The sequence below is a fragment of the Drosophila ananassae genome, chromosome 2L, assembly GCF_017639315.1.
Source record: "Drosophila ananassae strain 14024-0371.13 chromosome 2L, ASM1763931v2, whole genome shotgun sequence".
NCBI classification, from domain to species: Eukaryota; Metazoa; Arthropoda; class Insecta; order Diptera; family Drosophilidae; genus Drosophila; species Drosophila ananassae.
In genome coordinates, this window is record NC_057927.1 from 12,573,326 (window position 1) to 12,598,836 (window position 25,511).

At 42.5% G+C, this 25,511-nt stretch overlaps 4 protein-coding genes across 8 annotated transcripts; 1 reads left to right on the forward strand and 3 right to left on the reverse strand.

Annotated features, from left to right (window-relative positions):
* The first annotated feature begins 2,085 nt into the window (after window positions 1-2,085).
* On the forward strand, window positions 2,086-19,674 carry LOC6501054 (sodium/hydrogen exchanger 9B2). 5 transcript variants are annotated; one of them, XM_001954432.4, is made up of 11 exons: window positions 2,086-2,273; window positions 2,457-2,726; window positions 8,840-9,245; window positions 13,304-13,591; window positions 13,649-13,831; window positions 14,968-15,143; window positions 15,209-15,315; window positions 17,107-17,295; window positions 17,962-18,105; window positions 18,461-18,562; window positions 19,252-19,674. In XM_001954432.4, exons 1-11 carry the CDS (start codon window positions 2,258-2,260, stop codon window positions 19,510-19,512), a joined length of 2,142 nt encoding a protein of 713 aa, XP_001954468.1. In that variant the 5' UTR covers window positions 2,086-2,257; the 3' UTR covers window positions 19,513-19,674. The 5 variants fall into 5 exon arrangements, with proteins under 5 accessions (XP_001954468.1, XP_032309732.1, XP_014766875.1 ...); XM_032453841.1 differs by lacking the exons at window positions 2,086-2,273; window positions 2,457-2,726 and adding an exon at window positions 2,785-2,796; XM_014911389.3 differs by lacking the exons at window positions 2,086-2,273; window positions 2,457-2,726 and adding an exon at window positions 5,087-5,759.
* LOC6499513 (odorant receptor 94b) lies at window positions 9,571-11,214 on the reverse strand. Its single transcript, XM_001954433.3, has 2 exons — window positions 9,926-11,214; window positions 9,571-9,863 (listed from the first exon to the last, which is right to left on the reverse strand). Exons 1-2 carry the CDS (start codon window positions 11,024-11,026, stop codon window positions 9,810-9,812), a joined length of 1,155 nt encoding a protein of 384 aa, XP_001954469.1. The 5' UTR covers window positions 11,027-11,214; the 3' UTR covers window positions 9,571-9,809.
* LOC6499512 (odorant receptor 94a) lies at window positions 11,833-13,293 on the reverse strand. Its single transcript, XM_032453854.1, has 2 exons — window positions 12,421-13,293; window positions 11,833-12,370 (listed from the first exon to the last, which is right to left on the reverse strand). Exons 1-2 carry the CDS (start codon window positions 13,161-13,163, stop codon window positions 11,962-11,964), a joined length of 1,152 nt encoding a protein of 383 aa, XP_032309745.1. The 5' UTR covers window positions 13,164-13,293; the 3' UTR covers window positions 11,833-11,961.
* A 3,917-nt stretch (window positions 19,675-23,591) lies between the features above and the next one.
* LOC6499511 lies at window positions 23,592-24,242 on the reverse strand. Its single transcript, XM_001954435.4, has one exon. The coding sequence runs from the start codon at window positions 24,189-24,191 to the stop codon at window positions 23,724-23,726; it is 468 nt and encodes a 155-aa protein (XP_001954471.1). The 5' UTR covers window positions 24,192-24,242; the 3' UTR covers window positions 23,592-23,723.
* Between the last annotated feature and the right edge of the window lie 1,269 nt (window positions 24,243-25,511).

The window sequence follows — 25,511 nt, forward strand, 5'->3', positions numbered from 1 at the left end:
CTGTGAATAATATCAAATCCCTTAGGAAAATTGGCAAACAAAATTATCTCAATCATTTGGAACTGATTTTGTTAAAAGTTGTTTTTGTCACCCTCGCCTAAAGACTGGCTCCAAAGTATTGTACTAATTAATTTCTAGGTTCTAATTAGTTTTAAAGATTCATGTTCATTTTAGTTTTAAGTGATTGCCTGGCTCTGCGAACAGAGCAAACCAAAAGTGATTAAAAACCAGATCAATAAAAACGTTTAAATAAAAAGTGAAATTGGAATCAACTGATAGTAGCTGTATGCTTTGTAAATTATTTTTTTATTTTTTATGGCTGGCCAATTCGTCCTCTGAATTTGTTCAAAAAAAGCAAAACATAATTTGGAAATGTGTTTAATTTGCAATATTTTTAATTAATAAAAACATTTAGAAAAGTGCTGTTCTGGCAGTTTGAAAGTCGTGCCGCCAGAACATCAACAGTTTTAATATCCGGATATTATGCCACCGTAATACCCTTGAATTGAAATAGCCCGACCGTTATGACACTTTCCATTGTTCCTGGTCATGTATTCTTTTGGAGGAGTATCTCCCAGTTTCAAGGATCAAAAGGTGATATGCTGCGGAGTTGAAAAATAATTTTATTATTTGCGCGGCCTCCGCATCAGCATGACCCTGCATCGCGGGTAACTAGTGGTTGTCTGTTGACTGCCTCCTGATAATTGACTTGCATGCAAATTAATGTTTTTTACCTCTCGGCCTGCGTGGGGGCGTAAATTGCTGGCTTGTCGGACAAACAGCAAACACAGCCGGTGCTGGAGTCCGTCATTTTCATCAACGCCCTGCCATGCATAAATCTCGCCGCCATCGATGTTTACTATATTTAAGAAAAAAATTCCCATTTGATGAAACAAAAATCACTGCACTGTAACAACAAATGAATGCACGAGTGTGTGTCTGTATCAAATAAATATAGCAACATTTATGTCAGCATTTTTATTACGTTTTTTCGTCCATTTTTTTTTGGTTTTGTGCCATTTTGCAATTGTAGCCTTTCCACACTATCGCCTGTTTGTTTTTGATGAGCCATTGCCATCGCCTCCTTATGTCCGTGGTACAATAGAAAAAGTATTCATAAAATAATTTAAGTATTTTCAACGCCATTTTTTTTGTCAACCCAGGATACCGACACGAAATGTCCGCTGGTGACGATGTTGATAATGGGACGGGGTGATGATCTGGCTGCCTCTGCAGTATTAAAACAAAGAGGGGTGGGGGCCATAGGTGTCCATCAGGTAAATTAAAAAAGATCCCGTAGAGCAATTTAATTACAGCCCTGGTCGATGGAAAAACATATAATGAGACACTCAAAATGCAAATTACCGGACAGAAGTGTACAAGACGAGCGCTTTCTTTTGTTTGGATTAGACTTTTCTTATAAGGAAATGGATGCCCATATTACCTGTCTTTACGCCAGGCTAGGGCTAGGTCAGTAATCATACAGAACTCTCTCCATTAAATTTCTCTTCTTACCACGAAAGCCAAACAACTCGGTGATTCGGTAACTAATAATAGACATGCCACCTACTTGATTATCAATATATGTATGATATATATTATGATTGTATTTTATTTATCAGCTAATTGGCTAACCTTAGAAAACTAGGGAAAAATAAACGCGTGGGATATGGGGTCCCACGCGTCTCCCCCTCTCTGTTTAGCCCAAGAGCTCCAATCGAGTTCTCTTCTCTTTCACTGCCCTTAATAGACATTCTGCTCATTTTTTCCCGAAGTCAAGGGGGAACCACGTTGGGTTTGCTTTTGCAACGCTTATTTGTTTGCCAATTAGTTTTATTCGCAGAGCGCTGGCTGGCGGCGCTTCCCGATTCTCTGATTCTCTGCTCGCCAATCGCTTGTTTAAATTGCTTTTCTAATTAATGCGTTGCGCAAATATTTGCCAGTGCATGTTTTGTAATAAAAAGAAGCTCGAAGTACTCGCTACGAGCCGGGCACTTCAGGTACTTTGATTTTGTCTTTCCGACGCGCGTGTTCTATTCTATTGTATATATATATTCCGCCGATTCTCTTTGTCGCTTGAGTAAAGTGCTTTTCGACTTGGAAGATATTTGTCTCCCGCAGGTTTTCTCTTCGACTGTCAATTTGTGTCAAGAACTGGAATACGTTATCGTTGGACTACGTCTGTTCAGTACTCTTTCTTTTTGGTAGTGGAATTTTGTACGGTTGGCTCTCTTAGCTTTTTTATTTTGGCGCCGACATGAGCCATGAATTGGGTAAGTTTGAACTAAGCACGATTTCGATTTTGCCATTTGCTGCTAATTTACGAGTTAATGGTTAATCAATTAATTTATACCTTTTCGCTGACGTGTCAATAAATAATGTTGTGATTCGTTAATTTGCAACCACTGACATTTTTATTCCAAAATATCGTTTAAAACTGAACTCATCTTTGGCAGAAGTTCGCAATGAGGTCGCCGGCAACGAGGATCCCCCCTTGCAGGCGTTCCGAAGCAGCAATCCGTTCGATGAAGGGTACCAGGCTCCGGTTTTGGCTTCCCGGGAGTCGGATGCCAACCATGTTCCATTGCAGCTGCTGCGTCGTGCCAGTGAGACTGTAACCGCCAGCATCCTGGCTGACCTGGAGCCTGAAAAGGAGCATTTACTAGGCGAGCGCCCACTACCGCCACCCCGTGTTCACGGTGCTCCATACCAGGGACTTTCCGAAGGTGGGTAATACCTTTTAATTGTATGGGTGCGGGTTATGGTTTTTTTCCAGGGACCAGGGACTTTCCGAAGGTGGGTAATACCTTTTAATTGTATGGGTGCGGGTTATGGTTTTTTTCTCAATTCCTGAAATATGTATGATTTGAAAATGCAGTTAAATTCAAATATTTATATTTCAAATTTATGGGCAGATGGCCACTGTTTGTTTTAACATCGGAATATTATTATAATCATTAAAAGTCTTTTAGAATTCGCAGAATTATTTTAGCAACTGTTTGATAGTGGGATTTCGCATGGTCTTTTGCCCACCGAGCTGCAGAATTTCGCTCCAGGTCCTGGCGAATGCGGAATTTGGGCGGGAATAATGAGCTGTTTTAGTTGCGCCCAAATGCCCACAATCAAACAACATACACGAATGCCAAATGCCAGGGGGCTTTCTCCAAAGCATTTTTCCATGAATATGCATTAGCCAGGGCTCATTTCCTGTGCATTCATTTCGCATTCGTGTATGCACTGGAGTTCTGCCTTGGCCCTGCAGCTCCAGCACTAATTCAAACTCTGGCAGTGATTTGGGAGCAGATTCCCCATCATCTTCTGATTTAAATTCAGAAAGTTGGTTTTAAATGGGGTTTGCCGCTGCAGGCGGTGCTCGCATACGGTGGCTCGTTTATATTAAATAAATTCCATTTAAATGCAGCGTCTCAAGGCAATTTCTCAAGCTCAACCTTGAATGGGTGTTCACCTGTTCGGCGTCACTCAGTCTCCCCCCTTCCATGCTCATGTGCTCAAGTGTCGCTTTTCTTCATGAGGGAAATGCGACATTTCTGTTAACTAAAGCCAACATGATATACGCTGGGCACACAAACATTCGCGACTATTGATAAATGCAGGGCGTGTGTGCTTGTGCGAGAGAATTGTGCATCCGCACTGTGGGCCCGGCAAACTTTATTCATTCATTACGTATACGCAGTGTATGTGACATTTGTAAATGCCAGTAGAAACGGCGCGTCGCTGTGACTCGGCATAATGACTGCCAAATGAATGGGAAAATTTTAACTTGAACGTGCTTCAAACCATTTCGACTCTGATGTGTTTTGCCCACCAGCGTTGGAACGGTTGGCCCTCTTGAGAGGTCCTTTTGACAGCTTCTGAAGGATGTCGCACTCGGAATCACACTGGCTCTGCCACTGGCCGTCGCAATCGCACTCGCACTCGCACTTGCACTTGCACCTTTGAACCGTTGCACCTGCTCCCGGCTAATTACTGAACTGCGCTTAATCGGTACTTTTTGCGACTCACCTTTGACTGTCTTTCAGTGAAAACTGACGCTGGCAGATTTGTTTATCTTGCTCTGAATTTGCTTTGGCGTTTTCAATTTGTAGTTTTATTTGCCGAGTGTTGAAAGACGGCTTATGACCTGGTTTTTTTTTACCATTTTCTTATATTTGCTCGCAGCCCGTAGCCAAGAAAGTGCTAGTTTATACTGATTTGCTGCGGAGAATGTGTCCTAAATTAGATGCGAATCGCTGGGGCGTATAAGCCCGACTCCTGGTAGGGGATGTGTGACAACGGAATGCAATCTTTCCTTTTCTGTGGAAAGAAATTATACCCTGAATGCAATGCCATGCACTGGTTAACAGGGAAGGGGAATATTGCAACAGGACTCGCATCCAGGACGCGAGAAGGATGCCGGCTGGTTGCACGGCTGGCATAGTTAAAAGGTGGCACGCTTAAGTAAACATAAATAAAATAAATGTATACTGAATGAAGGATACAGGATGCAGGATGCGGGATATGGAAAAAGTGAATTGATATGTGCCAGGGAAGTGCAGACAGAGACTCAGACGAGCAGGGAACTTGAAACTCTTTGGCAAATAAATGCATAAAATGTGTAAAAGGGGAAAAAAAATGATTGAGACTACGGCTGGGGTAAAAGCTGGAGCAGAAGTCATCAGAAAACTCATCGCCGTGTGCAATTTAGCGTTTAAACATATTGAAAAAGCAACTGACGTGTGCACGTAAATAATGAATAGTTGAATAACAGATATAAATCATTGAAAATACACATTTCAGGGAGTAGCTGAATGCTATTCTTTCCTGAAACCAATTTATGGTACTTTTTGCAGCAGCTCCACTAAACTGTAATAACAATCTAAATGGCAAGTGACAAGGGAAAAAAGTTTCAAAACTTTTGAAAAGTACAATAAATTTTCCATTAAACCTTAAAGTATAGCTTCTCGAAGTTGTTTAGTTTTTGCTGAGACTTCATCTTGAAAACTACTCGGCTCGACTCCAATTAACACCTCTCGAATTCCAATTCTCAGTCGCACGCAACTCATTGTCCCCTCTGGACGGACTTCGCATATATGACAAGAACTTTGGCCGCTTCCGTATCCATAGTCCTGGATCCTTTTTTCCCATCATCGCATCTTTGGAAGTTGAGCTTTGGGACTAGGGCTCGGTGCAATAATTTGTGTGAAAAGTTCTGCAGCAATTGAAAAGCGAAGACTTTCTGGGCATCCAGAACGAACTGGCTTAAAAAAACTTTTGCATTATTTTCATGCGCCTGGTCACTTGAAAGTTGCAGAAAATATGACAAGATAAAATGCCAAAAACTGCCAGCGGCCAGTGGAAAGTGAGCATTGGGCAGTGGGCAGTAGGCGTGGTCGAGAAGCGATAGCCCACCGAATGGGCGAAGTGGAGAGTGCTAGAAGGGCAGCTGGCAGCGGGCAAAAGTAATAATCAATGGGGCGAAGGCAAAGAAAGCCTTAATGACCTGGCCAACTTGCAGTTCAAGTTGTGTGGCTCAACATTCTCTTTTTGCCAGTTTCCTGCCGCTAAGTGCAGCGCATGAATATGAAATATGAAATATCACAGCAAAGGAGCAGCTTGGAGTGGGAGTGGAGTGGCGTGAAGTCCTGCGAAAGTGCTGTCTTACAATACCTAAATGCCACTCGCTATCTTTTCTGACACCTTTGCACAATTTATGCACAATTTTTTCATTGCACCGCCAGAAACGCTGACAAAAAATAAAAGTAAGTGCTGCAAAAACTTTTAAATGAGGCACATAATTCAAAAATGTGCCGGAGACCAGCGGAGAAAATCTCCCTATTCGACTATCATTGCCATTCGTACACCATCTCGCCCCGAGCATTTGCCAGCCTCGCAGGCCCAAGGCAGTTTGTTCTGGCGCAGATATTTTAAATTAATTAGCAAAACTTAAATATTTGCCATAGTTCAAACGCGAACTTCGCATTCAACTTGTAAATATTCAATGAGCTAGGAGCTGTAGGACGACCATCTCAACTGAACCGCACCGAGCTCAACGCTCAACGCATTTAACCCCCTGAGTTGGCAAATATTTGCGGGCGTACATAAGTTTCTTGTTGGTCATGGCTAATTAATTGATAAGCAAATGCTCATCATAATTGCGCCGGAGGTCAAACAAGTGTTTGTATTGAAAAGCGCTGAAGGGCCAGAACTCCAACTGCCCAAACTAATACACGCGAAGTGGGGTTCTTTCCGTTTAGTTAACTAATTTGGATTACTTTGTCATTCACATCTTAATCTTGATCGGTCTCCAGTAGCTCTTTGGATTAGCACTTCTAATAAAGTGCCAATTCTTTGATATTTACCCAATTAATTTTATCTCTTTTCAATATATTTTATAACCGAATAATGACTCGACGTCTAAGATTGCCTGCAACATTAAAAATTCCTAATAAATAGCAACCTTCTTTATACTCTTGTAAAAATTTTCGTTATTTTATTTTTTTCTTTATTAATAGTTTTGTTTAAGTTATTGTTTCCTCTCATATGAATATTCACTGTAATATAATATTTTCCCATCGTCACACATTAGCGTCGTTCTCTGCTCTCGCGATCTGCTAATTTTAAGTTATTAAACAAATATTTTGTGCTTTTTACTCGCGTGTCCACGAGAGTTCTCCGCTTGGCTGGGAGTATGTTTTTTATTAGCATAAGATAAAAAATATTCATCGGATCAGAGCGTTGGGGGGTTTGTAGCAGCTTTCCAGGGAAAGTGTTCGAGATGCTCGGGCTCAGTAGTCCGCCGCCATCGAATGCGATTAGTTGGCGTTTGGAATGTAATTCGTGCGGTTCGGTTCGCTGAAAATTTATTCTATTCAACGAAAATTTCCATAGAATGGAGTATGTAATTTTAATTTTATGAGTGCTGTGGTTTAACAAAAACTTAATTATTTACTTACTGCCGAGGTAAGTGCCCACAATATTACTCGGAAAATAAAGTTTTAAATTGGATTTTCACATGCCCTCTTCTCATTAGTCTCTTGGTAATTCAAATAATATGAATACATTTCTAAAACGTGCTCTTATTCATTTGTAACTTTACGATTAAATATTAGATGTTTGGTAACTATTTGAAACAAAATTATTATTAAAATTCTCCGTACGGAACACAGAGAGCCCGAACTGTATTCATAATTGTTTGTTTGGATTGTTGGTGTTTTTGAATGAATTTTTTAATCTCTTTCAACAGTGTTTCGGAATTCATTCTAGCTGTGTCTCGTTGATAGAGATAGTTTATTTTTCAAAACTTATCAGCTGTTTTATATTTTCATTTATTTGCTATGTCTGGCTCTGTGTTTACTTTGATTTTAGGTTCAAAATGAATTTAAAGCTTTTAATGAACCAAAAAATCCAACATCTATTTTGATTGGAAATGATTTTGTTTCCTTTTAGTAATAGATTTTCTCTATTTGAAAGTAAATTTGTTCTTTCTCTAAGAAGTCTTGCTGATCAAGGTTGGATTTCAAAATAATATTGTTAGAACATCTTTCCGGTATTCCTGATTTAATCAACTGCATGTGTGTCCCTTTGAAGAGTCGCATGATACTCTGAATCACAATCGACACGTGATCGAAGGATTGATACATTTACGCAAACATTTTGAATTGTCACACCGACAAACTAGAGTTCGAGTCGGCGAGAATTGGCGCTAAATATTTGCGCACAATTAACACGTAGTCATCAGAGTGGTGACAAATGACAAGCAGATTGTCTTCGCAAATCAAATACAAGCCCCATCGGAGGCTGTGAAAAAAAAAACAATATGGTTCAGAATCTGAATCAAATCAAGTGTTGATTGCACAGCCTAACATTCGAGTCGGCAAACAGAGATACGACTTCGCATAATAATTGTGAGAACGGGGCTATTGTAAATTGTCGTTATTAGACCATCGCTTCATATGCAAATAAGAGTCTCCAGTCCAATTAGCCTGGAAGCGGGAGACTGGAGATGTCAATTGGCTGGAATGCTCCTACCGGTTGGGCGAACTGACATTTAGTACGCTAATTATAAATGGAAATATTTATGTATTTCCGAGCACCTTATACACCTTTTCCGTTCCGCCTAACCGTTGGCAAAAGTGTGAAGTTGTCGCGGCAACAATGAAGCCAATTATGGAGGCTGGAGACTGCCGGAGCTCCTGTCGGTTGTCGTCTGGCAGCCGTGTCCTGGCCCAGGTGAAAACAGCATCCTGTCGTCCTCGCCGGCAGCGTCTCTTTGTAGCTTTCAGGGAGCTGCGGCGCAATCAGCGGTTGTCAATCTTTGTTGCAATCTTCATTTTGCCATCGTCGACAGAGCCTTGACTTGAGTGGAAAGGGCTTTCAGGACATTCGGTATAAATCGGTGTATATCGTCGAATGAATGTGTGTTTGTAAGTGTGCATCTGCATTTTGCAATTTTAAGGCGTCGACTTCTGCTGGTTGGCTCTTAGTTATGCATGAGAGGAAGAATTGAATGCGAAATGATTTAAATGCAGCTCTATAAGCTTTTCCATTTTCTTCCCTCTGTTTCTCGACTGTTCAAAAGTTGCAGGGGTATATTTGGAGTATATTACTACACATAAGACTTGAATAAATAGTTAATAATGGTTAAGGTGTCACTAAGACAAAATTAAACACAGGCAATAAAATAATTTATAAACATAATACTCATATGCATTCATCTATTCATTCATCTATCTGCCATTCTACGATAGTGAGTGTTTTAAAGTCCTTAGACTTCCAAAACGCCTCGTCTCCTGACATTGACATATCTATTTAAAGTTGCACTTCTTTTTGCCACCTACAGCTAAACGCAAACAGCAGCAGATCCAGAATTTGAACCAAAGGCAACTGCAACAGCAGCCCAGCAACAAAGCACTGGCATTGGCGCCAGGTGACAACATGACACAAGGAGCTGGCAGTGGCAGTTACCCTGCGCCACAGGCTGGATCTCAGGGCGGCATCCCGACACCCACCCTCCATGTCACCCCCAACCAGGAACCAGCGCCGCCGTTGCATACAAAATTAGACATACAGAAAGTCCCGGAGGGTGCGGACGCTGCCGCACAAAACGCTGCAACAATAATTTTAACGCCGACATCATTAAATTTAACAAACACAACACAAAATGTTGCCGGCAACAATGGGGGCTCCGGGAGTGGAAATGGAGCCGGAGCTGGAGTTCATGGCGACGAGTACAGAGGCCCCAAATGGTAAGTGAAAAGCTCATGTGGCCACCAAAGGGATAACGCGAGTGTAGGGCATCGTCGCCATTCCATTGTGCGGATTTGTGCTTAACCCTTTGAATGCACTTCCGGCGGGACAGCAGCGCCGCCATTCACACTTGTTCCCTGTACGCGTTTTTCGCATATCCGCTCCTTGCATTTCGTTTTGTATTTGTATATTTCTTTTGTTCGCCAACAATGTCCTCGTGGATGTTGCCGCTGCACTAGGCAGCGGCGCGTGCTTCCGGTCTTGTCGGGTTTTGGAGCTTCTATTCCTGGTCGAGGTCCCTGGTCCCACAACCCGCGTCCCAAAGCCAATGTCCCCGACGTCTAGTCGCAGTCGAGCCTTTTCCTCATATATTTTTTTTTTTGGCTATGACACTTACTTTAATAGCTGGCGAAATGCCTTGTTGGCTGCCGACGTTTATTTCAGCTTGTAAAGACATACGAACAACAATGTGGCGTATGAGTTACAGCACTGATGGCTTGCAGTGTTACGTATCCGACCCGTGGGATGTTCCATTGTGCCGGAATCCGTGTTTATGTCTCACTTCACTTGGAGACCTTCAGTAGCAGGGCGAAGAAGCTATAGGCATTGTTGATGGTCTGCCAAAGAAAATGGTTTTCGTTAAAATAGCTAGTAACTGTTTTAGGAAAATGAACTTTACTTTCACGAATATTGGCAGTCCTATTTCAAAGAAAACTCCTGCTCGTACTTTCACGGGATTTTTCAAAAACTCCAAATAACAGTTGAGTAGTTTTCGAGTGCCTTCCGAATACTCCAGCCAATTGGTGCCAAAAACACTGTTGGTCAGAGCGTTGGCGTGGATAGTTATTTCATTGCCATAATAGCAGGGAAGGTAGATTTGGACAATCATCACGGCCACAAATTGCACAGTTGTAACGAAGAGTCCAGGTCGCTGACTAAAGCCCATATGCACCAGCCGATAGGCGCTGAAGCATATTATAAAAGCGCTGAAAACCACCTGGGACAGGACATAAGGTGACACGAGCAATTCGCATTCCCTGGTCAAAATCCGGACCTTTGCGTGGAGCTGGAACAGTCTTCGTAACTCCGGCTTGGCCTTTTGTTCAGGCACATCTTTCAGAGATTGAAGTCGCAGGCTCATCAGTTGGAAGGTCAGGGCGATCTGGAACATAAAATAGCAACCTAGTGTGTCCAGCAATATGTTAGACAAGCAGCAGAGCGTCATGGCCACCACATTGTAGCTCCAGGCATAAAAGTAGCGCTCCCTGGTTCGCCACTCGAAAGGCACAAAATATGCGAAAGGAAGCTCGTACTCTTCTTGGAAAAAAACACTGACATATCCCATAAGCGCCACAAAGAGGCTACCGCCAATGTACCAGTAGAAAATACGCTTAAAACCCTTCTGGTGCGCTTGCCAGAATCTGATTTCGTCCGAATTCCGTAATGCATAAGCCGGATCATATTCTAGATCCCTAATGAACTTATCTGCATGCTCACGGCGGTACCAAATATTAATGAGCTTCACAACCAGAGCCAATTCGGTGACAGACATGTACAGAACCTGGCCAGCCTCTTCAAAGTCCGACGAGGTAATGGCTTCGAGCCACATCAAAGCAATGTAGGTAAGCGTAAATGGCAAGTGTAGAAACAATGGATAAATCCTCTTTAGCCAGTACATGATACTTCCGGACTCCCTCTCATTGGGCCACTTTAGTAGTCCTATCCAGCGCTGGACCACAATCAAGAGTTGCATTGCAGATATGCGATTTGTAGATTCCATTCTTGGAATAAAAAGATATTTTAAATTTAAAACTACAGGTTTCTACGGGCTTTGTAACCTCTCGGTGATTTTCAGGGGTATTTATAGGGGTTTCCCTGGGATCTTTCTGTTAATAAAGCCCGAACTAGGGTAGTATTGTCATACTGGTTCACGTTGAAACTAGCTTCTAAGATTCCAGTTCATGGTAATAGTTAAAAATTTGCTTCTGAAGCAGCCTGCATGTGCAAAATAAGAAACTTTTTCAGGTACTTCGCTTGAGTCCTTTGGAACCGGTTCTTTCGGGGAGCCATGGATTCGTGGTGCTCCGTCCCTGATTTGTTTGGGCAATCAGCCAAAATATCTAAACAAATAATAGGCAGGCAATTATTATAATTAGATTGCTGACATAATGAACTACTAATTGCTGGTGTCTTTTAATTCGAATGTCACGCAATGAAAAGTGAAAAGGAGGTGTAGTTAACCCCATCGAACAGTATCCTTTCAAGGCTATTTGATTTTGGAAATCAGTGCATCGAATACTTAGAAGCAGTAAAGAGGTATTTTATAGCATACCAATATTTTATATCATACCAATAAGAAAAAATAAAAAGCTTGGACTCCAATTGTTTGTTATTTCATAAGAGGGTTTATAAGAAAGTCTAATATTTTCGTTCAATTCAAATCGCTGAAAATATGGTTTGAATATTTATTCCATGAATAGTTGCATTAAATTAAAATAAACCAGTTTTAAATATTTATATTTAAGAACAAAAAACAGTGGAATATCTTTAACGACTTCAATTTATTTAATCATTTATTCAAGTTAATATTTTATTGTTTCTTAAATACAAATTCATTGGTATTGGTGTTTAAAAGTGCCATTATGTCACTTGGATACATTCAGTAGGAGAGCTAAGAAACTGTAAGCATTGTTGATGGTCTGCGGAATAGAACAACTATTTTAAAAGTAGAAACCAAAGAAATTTTATAAGAATAACCTTAACGAAAATTGGTAATCCGACGGCAAAAAAGTTTCCAGCTCGAACGTTTACAGGACGCTTAAGGTATTCCATATATGAGTTTAAAAGCTTTCGAATGGGCGGCCGACAATGTAGCCAGTTGGTGTGATAGACTTCGTTGGTTAACTGGTTGGCATGGATGGTTATTTCGTTCCCATAATAACAAGGGAGATATATCTGGAGTATCATAACGCTAACAAACTGCAACATAGCTATAAATTGGCCGGGATTGGCGCGAATTCCCACGTGCTGGAGGCGATAGCCGCTGAAGCAAATAATCAAAGCACTGAGAATAATTTGTGATAGAATATAGGGAGAGACGATTTTTTGACAGGTCAGAGATAATCTGGAAATTAAGAAGTTTTAGAAACCATTAACGAATCTTTACTCATTTACCTCTTTATGTTTTGATGCAACTGAAAGATGTTTCGCAGCTTCTGGCCAAAATCAATATCATCTTGTATATCCCTGAGATTCCTTAAACGAAATCCCAGCAGACGATACAGAAGGGATATGTGGAACAGAAAATAGCAGCCCAGGGTATCCAGTGTTATGTTGGAAATACAAGTCAACGTCATGCCAGCAATATCGTAGCCATAAGCTAAACGGAATCCTCTTTTGTTTTTCCACTCGAAAGGCACATAGTAGGCAAACGGCAGTTCGTAGTAATCCAGGAAAAGGACACCCGTACATCCACTGTAGACGACGCCCAGACTTATCAGGATGTATATGTAGAAGAACCGCTTGAAGAAGCTTTGTTCCTTTCGCCAAAAATCCACCTCGATCTGGCTGCGAAGGGCGTAGTCCGGAGAAATTTTCAGTTCTTCCATAAGTCGCCAGGCTGCCGTGCGGTGATGCCATATGCTGAGAATCTTGACCACCAGCGCCATCTCGGTAATCGACATGTACAGAACCTGGCCGGCCTGCTCGAGGTTGCTGGACACCAACGCCTCCAGCCACATCAGCCCAATGAAGGTGAATGTAATGGGCAGGTGCAGCAAGTAGCGGTAGTTGCGTTTCAAAAAGCCCAATAGCGTCCATTGTTCCTCTTTGTCTAGGGACCAGGGCCACAGGCCGAATAATTGCATCACCCTTAGAATCAGGTTCATGGACCTAATGCGATCCTGTTTATTGTCCATTCGGCAGGTTTTTGCCTTTGGGTTTTCCGAGGGCTTGGCTTTTATAGCCCAAATTGTGGCGATAATTATGAACAATTAGGTTTACATCAATTAAACAAAAGGTACTTACGTGTATTCACATTGTGTTGGCTTTTCTCCAGGTGGCTCCATTTGACGTTACATTGGCACTTGATTTCTGAGCATGTGGCTCTGCTGGCCATATTTTTGGGGCTCTGGGCCATGGCCTTTGTACTTTTCCCGGACTATGCCCAGCCACAGACAGCGATCATGCGAATCGCCTTCCTCTTCGTGGGAGCTCAGATCGCCGGCATCCTGGTCTCCTTCGCTCACCTTCCTGATATGCTGGGCATGCTTTTCTTCGGCGTCCTCTACACTAACGTGGGTCTGGCCAACTTCGAGGGATACCAACGACTCGAATTGTTTCTGAGGTGAGTTTTGAACATTATTAATTGCCCCTTTAGCCCTAAACGCACTATTTTTTGTAGGGAAATGGCTTTGATTAACATAATGCTGCTGGCTGGTCTGGGCCTGGATGGCGACGCCTTTAAGCGCCTGTGGTCCATGATCCTTAGACTGACATTGCTGCCTACGATTGTTGAGGTGGCAGTCATTGCTGGATTGGCCTACCTAACGTTGTCCATGCCCTGGCTTTGGGGTATAGCCTTGGGGTAAGCGAAAATGTTAAGACTGATTAATAATTAAATTTGTATTAAACATATTTTAGAAACATATCATAAGTGTAATTGGTAGTTAAATTTCTATAAAACAAGAAAGGAAAGCTAACTTCGGGCGGAGCCGAAGTTGATATACCCTTGCAGTTCAGTCGCAGTCCGCTATGTGGCGCCACCCATCTTATGTTATTAGATATATAGCGGATCGTTTATAGTCGGCCGATCCTTATGAAAATTGGCAGATCAGATTGTTTTCCCCAAAATAGAATCTGTACCAAATCCCATCTTTCTATCTTAAAAAACACCAAAGTTATGCCAATTCCGATCGTTCTATGACAGCTATAGGATATAGTCGGCCGATCCTTATGAAATTTTGTACATAAGATATTTTGGTCAAATATAACATGTGTGGAAAGTCCCAACCCTCTAACTTAAAAAACACCAAAGTTATGGCATTTCCGATCAATCAGTTATATGGCAGCTATAGGATATAGTCGACCGATCCCGGCCGTTCCGACTTATATACTGCCTGCAAAGGAAAGAAGGATGTGTGCAAAGTTTCAACTCGATAGCTTTAAAACTGAGAGACTAGTTTGCGTAGAAACAGACAGACAGACAGACGGACAGACGGACAGACGGACATGCTCATATCGACTCAGGAGGTGATCCTGATCAAGAATATATATACTTTATAGGGTCGGAGATGTCTCCTTCACTGCGTTGCACACTTTTGACCAAAATTATAATACCCTCTGCAAGGGTATAAATATTGAATTACAATTAATTTTCAGTCACTGCCCAAATGATTGTTCTCAGATTTGCCTGAAAACAATAAATATTGGAATTACATTTCCATTCAGGTTAATATATTTTAACAATATTAGGCAAAGAATTCTTAAATTCCCTATACAAAATTAATTGCTTTGTTATTTAAATTGATTATCATTGTTTTGAGTAAAACTACAAAAGCTGCTGAAGAAATAGCTTTGAATGTTTTAAATTTATTAATTAATGTCAAAGAAAAACATCAAAAATATCCAATATTAAATGGTACATAATTGCCATACAAATTTGAGGTCATGAAGTACTTAGTTTGGTTCAGCTCCACTAATCTTTGCATCTTAATCGCACAGCTTGGTAATCACTGCCGTCTCCCCGAACGTTGTAGTGACTGTGATGCTGAAGTTGAAGGAGGATCGACTGGGTCTCAACAGTGGCATCCACACGCTCATCTACGCCATGACCACATGCAACGATGTGGTGGCCATCTTCATGTTTGGCGTGATAATCAGCGTAATATTCTCGACGAGTGCGTGCCATTCGCATCCCCATCCGTAGACTTGAAATAAACCCACCAATATCGCTCTCTTACAGCTTCGCTCACCCAGCAAGTGCTGCAAGGACCCATTGGCATTGGGATTGGACTCGTTTTTGGCTATCTCTACGGCGTGATGCTCCAGCACTTGCCATCCCGCCACGCGGTAAGCATTCTTCTCTTTTCCGCCGCCTTCTGCCAGAATAAGGCGCTGCCCAGACGAGCGGGCTGCACTTAAAATGCACATTCAGTGAACACTTAGACACTCAATCAGCGCATTTAATGATGCAAAACGCGCACAAGTCCCACGGGGAGGCGCTTGACAGGGGGCGGCCGGTCGGCTGCTGTGCCATATGTACGTGGGACTGTAGATGGCACTGCACTGGAATAAACTCATTAATAAAAAAGTTAAGTTACTCTGAAATAGGTAAAAAATTTCAACAAAAAGGAGTTCAAGGTTCTCTTTGTTATTCTAGTTCAGTTTTGATTCAGTACTATATTCATGAATACTGACTTAAGGATTGTTATGTAATAGTAATGATTGTAATGAAAACTTTTTTCAAGTGCAGTCTTCTACAGTTACCACCCCTTTTTTGGTAAAACGCTTGTGTGGGTGCATTTTGCATAAAAAGACACTTACATGCATAGAGGCAGCGGCAACGTCGACGACTGCAACGACACAAATGCAACAACGACAACAAAAACAACAGATAGAAAGGCAACAACGACACCGAGAACGGCAACGATGGAGCGAAGCTGGCGACATTTGCGACGACAGTTACTGCCACCATCTATGTGAAGTTATGCAGGGGACATTGAGGCAGCCACAGCCCGAGCCACAAAACTCATTGCCGCAACTTACACCGCTAATGGCGCGCATAATCAAACGCCATGGGTGGCGGTACTGGATGTAGCACTAGCACCCCGCTCCTCCGGTTCCTTTCTTCTCCCCCTCTCGCAGCCATCTCCTTTTTTTAACACGCATACACACATCGACTTCTCATAACTTTTGTTTTCTGCAAGTCGCGCTCGCCTTTGCCACCGTCAAGTGGCAAGGCATCCGCATCCACGCAGGGCTGCAGTTTGTACAAAAATTTCACGCTGTGCGCCACTTGCATCCTTGCATATTTTACACACCCACTCCGGAGACGCCTAGCCATCCACTGGCACCCACAGTCATACATTGCCTTGGGCTATTCACAGTCCTCCCCGGAGAGGGCGACAGTGGGTGGTGTACGGTTGTCATCAGGCCTGCTCAGTTTGGGTGCCAGCATCTTTTCTCATGTCATTCCTACCACTTTTATTTTATTATTATTACACAGTCTCTTGTAATTTTGCATTCAATGTCACCTTTCGCTACTTTTTTGTACCACTTCTTTCCGTGCTAGTTGACAGTATTTTTCAATAAGATATTCGAGAAAAACTTTTTTATTCAACGAGCAGGAGAAAACTGAAATTGTTCGAGGCAGAAAATTAAAAGTCCCATCTACTTTAGTTTCTCCCATAATAAAAGCGTAAAGTGTCCAGGCAGTTGATAGTTTTTTGAAGGAGATTTCAAAAAAATGTATGTAATTACCCAACGATTTTATTAAACTGAAAAGGAATTAATACCTTTTGACGAAGAAGTCAAAAATAGGAATCAATATGCTAAAAGTATTATAGAAAAATCGCAAAAAAAAAACAAGTATGACGGGCACGAGAAGGAATTAAAGCACAACAAGGAGCCGGGAACTTTTTTTGGAATACGTTGCGTATACGCAACGAGGCCACATGACCGCCCAACAAAACAGAAACAATGCCCAACCATAGAGACAAGCGGGATGGAAAACAAAACAGTATCCATCAGAGTAAAGTGATTTCTCCCCTTGTTCGTTTCTTATTTCACTGCATCCGAACACACCTGTTTCGACATTCACATCCACTCTCTTCAATTCTTTCGTTTGGTCATCCATTGCAGACGTACGCAAATGGCCTGCGCTTTGTTTTGACCATCTTGGGAGGCACCATCGCCGTGATGGGCAGCCGCGTCATTGGCTACACGTCAGCCGGCGCTCTGGGTTGTGTAACGATGGCCTTTATTGCGAGGATTGGCTGGCGGCGGGAGGAGGCGAAGCTGACGCCCGAACAATTGCAGGCCCAACAGATAGTAAGTACTAACAAAAGAAATAATACTTTTTTTAAGATTATTTTAAGATTTTCTAATTAAAACAACAAGCCAACATTTACTTGATGCCTTTTCTGGCAAAATTATTTTATGGCCCAAGTCCCACTAAATTTTCTTACAGTGCATATCTGTCTGAACACGGCTCAGTCGGTTACCTCTTTGCGTTTCGAAGTGTTTTGGCCTTACCTTTGCCTGACTGAGTGCTTTCGAGGTATTGGCCTTCCGACTCTTTTTGCCGTGTTGTTTTTTATTGACTTTTCTTCTGTTTGGTTTTGGGTCAAGAAAACTGTTCCATGCCAGTATGGCCATTTTTTACGGATGTGTGGGATTTTGCCAGGCAATTTGTGACATCACGTCCTTGTCCCATCTCAGAGTAGACTATGGCTGGTCCTCGATGTTTCGAGCATGTGTTTTTCTTCTTCTGGCTGTTTTCCATTTACCTTTCAGCCTAAACTTTTAACCCATCTGTTGGCCAGTCGATGACTTTTTTCGCTTCTTCAGAACTTGGTATCCAAGGCAACCCTGAGCCGATTCCCGTAACTTGTTCACTTAGTGAGCTGGACAAACAAGTTGAGAGCGAATTGATAGAATGGGATCTAATTATGATAACGAATCTCTTTAACGGCCGTATATTGATTTTTTTTTCAGGCTAGTGTTCCCAAGCGTCTGGATCTCATGTGGAAGTTCCTCAAGCCCGTCTCGTTCGCCCTCATCGGCAAGGAAATTCACTTTGCCGTACTGGAAGGCCATGTAATCGGTTATGGGACGTTGCTGGTGCTCGTCGGAAGTCTGGTAATTAAAATGGTCGCCGACGGTGCTGCCGTCGTGCCACTTATTTAATTTCTTTCATTTTCCAGTTTTGTGTGGGGAATACTCTGCTATGCGACGGTCTTGGTCCCCTAGGTTTTCAGTTTGAGTTTGAGTCTTTCCCGAAAACTAGGGGGGCTGGAGATTCAACAAAAAAAAAAAGAACAATGAATTGCAGGGATAGCAGCAGGGGTGAACCGAAATGAAAATGTTCCGACACCGCAATGCAAATGTTACCTGCACAAAACAGAAAACGAACGAACGGAGCCCAAATGGGGCTGAATCGGGCTGGGATACCAACTAGAGATGACCACTTTCTTTTTGCTCTTCTTTTTTTCAGTTGCGCTTGGCTTTTGCATATTTATCCACATATGGCGGAAATCTGTCGAGAAAGGAACGTGCCTACATTACAATTTCCGGTTTTCCCAAAGCAACTGTCCAAGTAAGTTTCCCGCTCCGCGTGTCATGTTTCTGCGGTTCCCGTGCCACCCCGTTCGGTGCCATCCTGTGTCTCCTGGCTTGAGGGTGCTTGCGGTCCTGGCGCTTTTTATTTCATTGCCGGCCATTTGGCCCTCTTGCCACTGGCAGGCGGAACGTCCTGGTCAGGTCAGCCCGGTCTGTCCGAGTCCTTTCGAGTTTTCCCCCATGCTTAAGTTGTACACGTATTTGCAGGTCATGTTCTCTTGGTCAGAGTCATTTCTACAGCGACTGCAGTTGGCATGGCAGCCTTTTGTTTGCAGTTTCACCGCAAACGGACATTTTGTTTATGTCGCTTGGCCAGTGTGTGCGTGTGTGTGTGTCTGGGTGCGTCTGTGGTTGCCGGAAATTTAAATGTTCCGCTGGCTTACTTATTCGCCGACAACCAACAAAAAGAAGGCGGTGTAGGCCACATGTGCCGCTGTCGTTAGCTTCTATACTTTGCCCTAAAATGCGGTTGTGCATATTTCACTGTCCGCCTTTTTTGTCCTGATTTAATTAAAATATTACAAGGCATACAGAGCTACTGTGTTTAATCTGCCGTTGCCGCTGCTGCTGCTGCTGGTGTTGCATATCACTCATACGCAGCGGTGGCCACTGCTGCTCCCTAATTTGAGACATCTAACCAAACCGCTGGTACTCTTTTACTTTCAGGCAGCTTTGGGCCCGGTTGCCCTGGATTTGGCACGTGCAGCAAAAGAGTCCAACCAAGCCCAGTTGGATCTGGCGGGCAATGTGCTCCTCATCTCGGTCCTGGCGATTATCCTCACCGCCCCCCTGGGCGCCATCCTCATGCTCCGACTGGCACCCCATTGGCTGAAGCACGGCGATGAAGTGGAGGCGCTGGAGTCCCCCACCACGCCCACACCCACCAACCAGAGAAACTCCAACTCTAATGCATTCGGAGGGAAATAGCCTTCGCTGGGAGTAGCTCCAGTCTGGGGTTGACCCTCCGCTAAAAGTTTTAATCCCACTGTGCTTATCCTAGCCATTCTAGCCATCCGTACTTATACGTAATTGTACTTAGAAATATACAGCATCGGAAATAAAAGTGAATGCGAAAAGTTACAAACATAATTCTGCTGAGAGTTTTTCAATTCCTGTTTCTTTTCAATGCAAGTCCTTTTTTTAATGTCACACAAATTATTTATCCCCAGTTCTGTGTCATTATTCTGCCAAGGGGGTAACAATTTTCAATTCATTCTCAATTTCTTGTTTGGAGAAACCTTTTTTATGGTCTAATTCCGCAGTTATTCGCTTACTTGTCCCTAAATTTAGGAGAATTAACAAAGTTTAGTGTTAATCCTGGAGGACGGTGGATTTAATTGTTTTCTTCGACACTTTGGCTAAAAAAGCATTTTCGGCACCTAATTATGACTGGATCTACGTTAATCCCTGGCCCGAGCCTCTGCTAATTGATTTTATAATTAATTTCCTGGAGCTTAAAGTGATTCCTTCTGACAGAATGGCTGTATTTTTTGTACATCGACCAATACAATCCGAATTAATGATTGACAATTGAACAAGCTGTTATTGCTGCTCGTATATTTTTTGGAGTGCTCGATTAAATAAGTGAACCCAAAATGATTTTGTTATTTTCAAAGACCAGCCATCGCATTGACTTCCACTTCCTTCTTCTGTTTTTACGCCTGCCGCTTTTGTGGCAGCCGCATTTGGCTTCGAGCAAGCAAAAACAGGATCCAGGCAGGAAAAAAATACGATATAATAGAAAGCAAAAGAGAATGGCATTTAATTGAAAAGTGATTGTGGGGCCAACCAGAATCGAGTTTTTCCGACCCCCCTATCAAAGCCGAGAGGATGTCGCCAAGCAGATGCAGAATTTGCAATGCAAAAGGCTTAGAATGAACTTGATGTTCTGACCGCCTTTGAAGCCTTGTTTTTGTTGCTCCTGCGGTGGCTTGCATGATGACCAAGAGTACAGTGAGAAAAACTATACTTATATTTAGGTGGTATAGCCACTAACTCTTGGCCTGTGACTGTAAGCTTTTTTTAATGGGTTTATAGCTAAAAATGCTTGGCGCATAATGTTTATCAACTGAAATAGTAAAGAATATGCTGTTTATGGACAGTGTATAGCCTGAGTTTCATCTGTGGCCCGGTTGAGTGAATTCTAAAAGGAATGATATTAAAAGACGGCAAAAATAAAATAAAAGAGTGATGGAGACTCCACTGAGAATCTAACCAAAAAAAACCTATTATTTTTATTATCCTGCAGCTGGCCATTTTTATTCTGTATGACCTCTTCTTGCTTTCAAACTCCCCGTAATTTTCGCTTTTGTGCGAGGGGGAAAAAAGAGTTTGAAATTGAAGGTAAATTAGTGTTATTAAAATGGCTGCACAAAAATAATTGCGCAACTAAATGAAAATTTTAATGAAAATTCTTTGGTTTCTACCTTAACCGACCTGAGCTTCGTCTCGTTATGTTTTTTGCCCACCCCCTGACCTGAACTCTTCGTTATTAGTTGCATTGTTTTCGCAGTTGATGTCCGTGCAATTAGCATAATGAAACCATCTGCCCTTCCCTAAGCCATACCATTTAGAATCCAACAAGCAGCAAAGAAAATAAAATTACAAACTGCCCTATTACTAGTTTTTTGATTTAGAAAGGGTATTCAAATGTTTATTGTAGCAACAAATATTATGGGATTACATTTTGATAAATAGTTTTGCAGAAGAAAAAGGTTTCTGAGCGCGGCATAGGACCATAATGGAGTGCTTGGGAAACCGAAACACCAGATTTTGATTCCGAAAGTACCCAACAATTGAGTTATGTGGGGTTGCGAAATGGGCGCTTCGCATGCGGAATGGCGCATCAATTATGCTGCCAGTGGAATAATCCTTCAAAACTCATTGCTCTTATCGCGGCCATTGAAATGCCACCGGCCATAGATCAACCTTATCAGCGCAGCCAAAGCATTTTCCTGTGCCAAATAAATTCCAGCAGTTTATTATTCTAATTCGCATGCCGAATTCCGGCAGAAAAAGAACGCCAGGCACGTCACCACCTCACGCCCTGAGCCATCCACAAAACCACCCCACTCCTTGTGCTCCGGCAGGGAAAAGGAGTTCGGCGAGTGGAAAACGAAATCAAATCAAAAAGTTCACAAAAATGCCAAACCAACAGAAATTAAGTTATAAAATTTTAAGGACTATGCGCAGTTTAATTTCCAAATGCCATGCCACCCCTCCCCCAAAGCCCACCCCCTCCAAGCCACAGATATACACAGGTGGGCGGAGTTTGTTGGGGCTGGGCAGGTGACTCCCAAAGCTCGAGGACTCAAGGGCCTGGCTGGGCAGGAGCGTATTGTGGTTTTTGTTATGCGCCGATTACCATAAAAACAACCTAAAGAAAGTTGCGTCCTCAGACCTCCCCTCTTAGAGCTCCTTTCGCCATCCTATGTCCTCCGTTCTCCGTCAACGGAAACGGAAATCAAGAAAACAAAAAGAATGAACGAACCCAAATGAAGTCAAACCTGACGCGGCGCCCGCTCCTTCAGTTAATAAAGTTAGTTGCGTTTGCCTTGACGGCGAAAGTTTTGAGTTATAAGCGCGCAAATTATGGCTTACAACAAAGCCAGTCGGCAATAAGCAGCGTTGGTAGAAACAAATACCACAAAACAAAAAAAAAATACAAAATACAAAAACAACCAACAATGCCGAACAAAGGAAAACAATTAACATGACGAAGACACATAAAATTTCCACAACCACTTCTCCAGCCTGTTGGCCGTGGATTGAGGACTGTGGATTGTGAATTGTAGATGTAGTTGGGTGCGTCGAATTAGCGGTTATATTTGCTGGCTCGAAATGTGCGTCAATCACGTGATGGGAGTCACCCGGCGCTCCACAAAAAATCCTGCTTCATTCCACGCCCCACCCACCACTTGGCTCTTGTCTGCGTCTTGTTGTTTTGTTAATTTTAATACATGTACTTTTTATCGCTCGGCATTCCCCAGCAAGCTGCCAGCTGAATTAAGCCATTTGTTAGCCTGTATCTGTGGCTCAGTTTTTGGCAGCTCCGCCCCATCCTTTTAACACTGCTATCGGTGGGTTTTCGGGGTCACAGGTCACAGCACATCACAGTTATTTTCGTGCAAATGGCATATTTTTTATGGCTTGTCGCTGGCGTCTTGTTCCTCGCGCTGTAATTAGACAAAATTGTTGGCTGCCACGACTCCACCCAATTTCCCGCCCCCTCTAAAAAAAAGAGAAGGTCCCCGCCCATCTATTCTACGTCTCACTCTCCTCTCCTCTCCTCTCCCTTATCCAATTGTTCCTTCAGCCCTTAATTCCGCCACTCATGTCCGAGTCCTCTGGCATTGTGGTCCTGTCGCTAGAGGAGTGTTTGACACTTGGCGTGCCCGGATAGCGAAAATATTTTTCCTGCTATTGGGGTTTCACTCTGAAAACAGTTATTTAGGTTAAGTCTTAAAGACATTGCTAAAATATTTATAGAACTATTATTTCTACAACTTATTGAAGGGGATCCCCCAGAATGTTTCGAAAAATATTTTAAAAATATTTTGTTCCCCGATTGTTATTAAGAAAAGAAATGATTAAGAAACGATCTACAAATCGTTTAAGATATTTGGCTCAAAAATCGGATGGAAATTGGCCAAGATATAGCTATCGCTGGTGGCCATATTCTCAATTTAAAAAGGGGAGCCCCCAGAAAATTTGATGAAAAATCTAAAAAATGTTTTGTTTCTAGATTTTGATGAAGAATGATGGACAGTCGATCTACAAATCGTTTAAGGTATTCTGCTCAACAATCGGATGGAAATTGGCCAAGATAGCTATCGTTGGGGGGCATTATGTCCTGCAATGCGTTTTCTCAATTTATGAAGGGGGCCCCCAGAAAATTTGATGATATTTTATGTTTTAAAAATTTGGGATCTATATATAAGAAGCATAAGCCGCCTAAAGTGTTTGTTTACCTATATATTAATACAAATACAGAATACTTTGGAAAATTGATTTGGGTTTTTACTTTTTATTGTTATCACTGATAACTTATCAGTTGGGGTGCGCAGCTTATTTCAAAACAATTATTTTGAAGTAAAATTATTCAGTTACATATATCACGAAGAAAGTGGTTTTGCCGTTTACCAGATTTCCCGGCACCGACCACGGTGGTCGGGCAGGTAGCCCGGCTGGCAGGGGAAGTCTATCATGGCCACCTCCATGATTTTCTCGGTAACGGGCTGTCCGCTGGCAGGCTTGACTGTGGTGGAGGCCTCGTACGAGGCTAGGACCTGCTGCTCGTCCAGCTCGACGCACTGGTTTGGCTTGGCTCGGGTCTTCTGGTTGTTGGGGCACTCGACCATCTTGAGACAGTATTTTAGGCAGGGTCGCGGGGCAGGCACCTGTGTCAGCTTTTTGTTGCAAGTGTAGTGGGCCTTGCAACCCTCGGGGATCTCTGGTACATTGTTGTTGATAAAGAATGGACGGCGAGGCTCCTCCGTCGTTGTTGTTGTTGTCGTGGATTCCCTGTGAAAAATCCTTCCGAGTAGTCCACCCTGGACGGCACTGACCAGCAGAGCAGCCAAAATAGCTACCAGAAACCGTTTCATCGCCGCTTGTGCTTACACTCTGAGAGCTGTTCTACTATTGCGTGCTTTTCGAGCAGTGGCAATCTGTCGCAGCCACCTGATAACCTCTGAACCTAAATAAAAATCGGGAGGGAAGAGGCGGTGGTTGGCTGATAAACACTCGGCCCGCATGCACACGTATCACAAAACACAAGACATACATACACTATATGGTCTATACAAGCACTATATATACCCGCGTTTATAATTCCAGACAGTTTTTCTTTCATTTCTGGTTGGCTTTAAATTGGTTTATCGCCAAATTCAATTGCATTCGAGGCGCAACGCACACGCACATTTGGCAAATTTGACACAGGAATTGAATTATCTGCATTCTGTGAACCGCAAAATTGTATAAATAAATATTAGTCAATTCGGTATTTCATACATGCGTGCGCATAATTTCAAGAGCCGTGGCCTGCCCAACGAATGACCAGAGGGCGAATACGAGTTTGAACTGGCACTCTAGTTTCCCATTTAAATATATGTTCAGGCCGAACAGGAAACGCACACAAAAATCGCACGAACATTCAATGATAATGGCGATTATAGGCGAACGATTGGTAAATTGCGCTTTAAATGACTTTAATTGATAACGACGATAGAGTTACACTTGGAGACACTTGGAGAGTGTATTTGACCTTCGCATTATTAAATTAGTTAAAAATGTTATTGATGACCAATATGTTTACTAAACAAATTAAAATAAAAAATTCGATTATCGTTAATTGCTGGCAATGAACCATTCCTTATAAGCCGTCAACCAAATCCGTGTAAGCCCCCAGGAGCTTAAGATTTTACAAATCGAGTGTAATGAAGCTTCTCACCACCAACTCTATTTAAGGATTGGGAAACAAGGACTTGCTTCAATCTAAAAGTCGGTTGCTAACTATCTGAATAATTGATATTAATCGCATCCAAGAGCTGTCAAAATTAATTTGTGATGTGTTTTCATTGCTAGATTATTGATGGTGATTACGGCCGGGTACTAATGAATGCAGCGGCTAATGGAGGCGAGCTATCCAGTCTCCCAGTTGCTCAGCCGCCCGGGCATCCATTCATCTAACAATTCAAGACATTCTATAGTTGGACAACTGAAATGAGTGGCGGCTTGTAGTTCCCACAACGGCATTAATTACGCTTCGAGAAATTGATTTGGCTTGGACGTGGGCATCCCATTGTCTGGATGGGAAATCGTTTAATATGTATTAGCATTTATTGCCCTGCAAAAGTTTTAGCAGGCGATGAAAGAAAAGAGAGCTAAGACAACGGCAGGCCGGAAATTGTCGAATACTGATACAT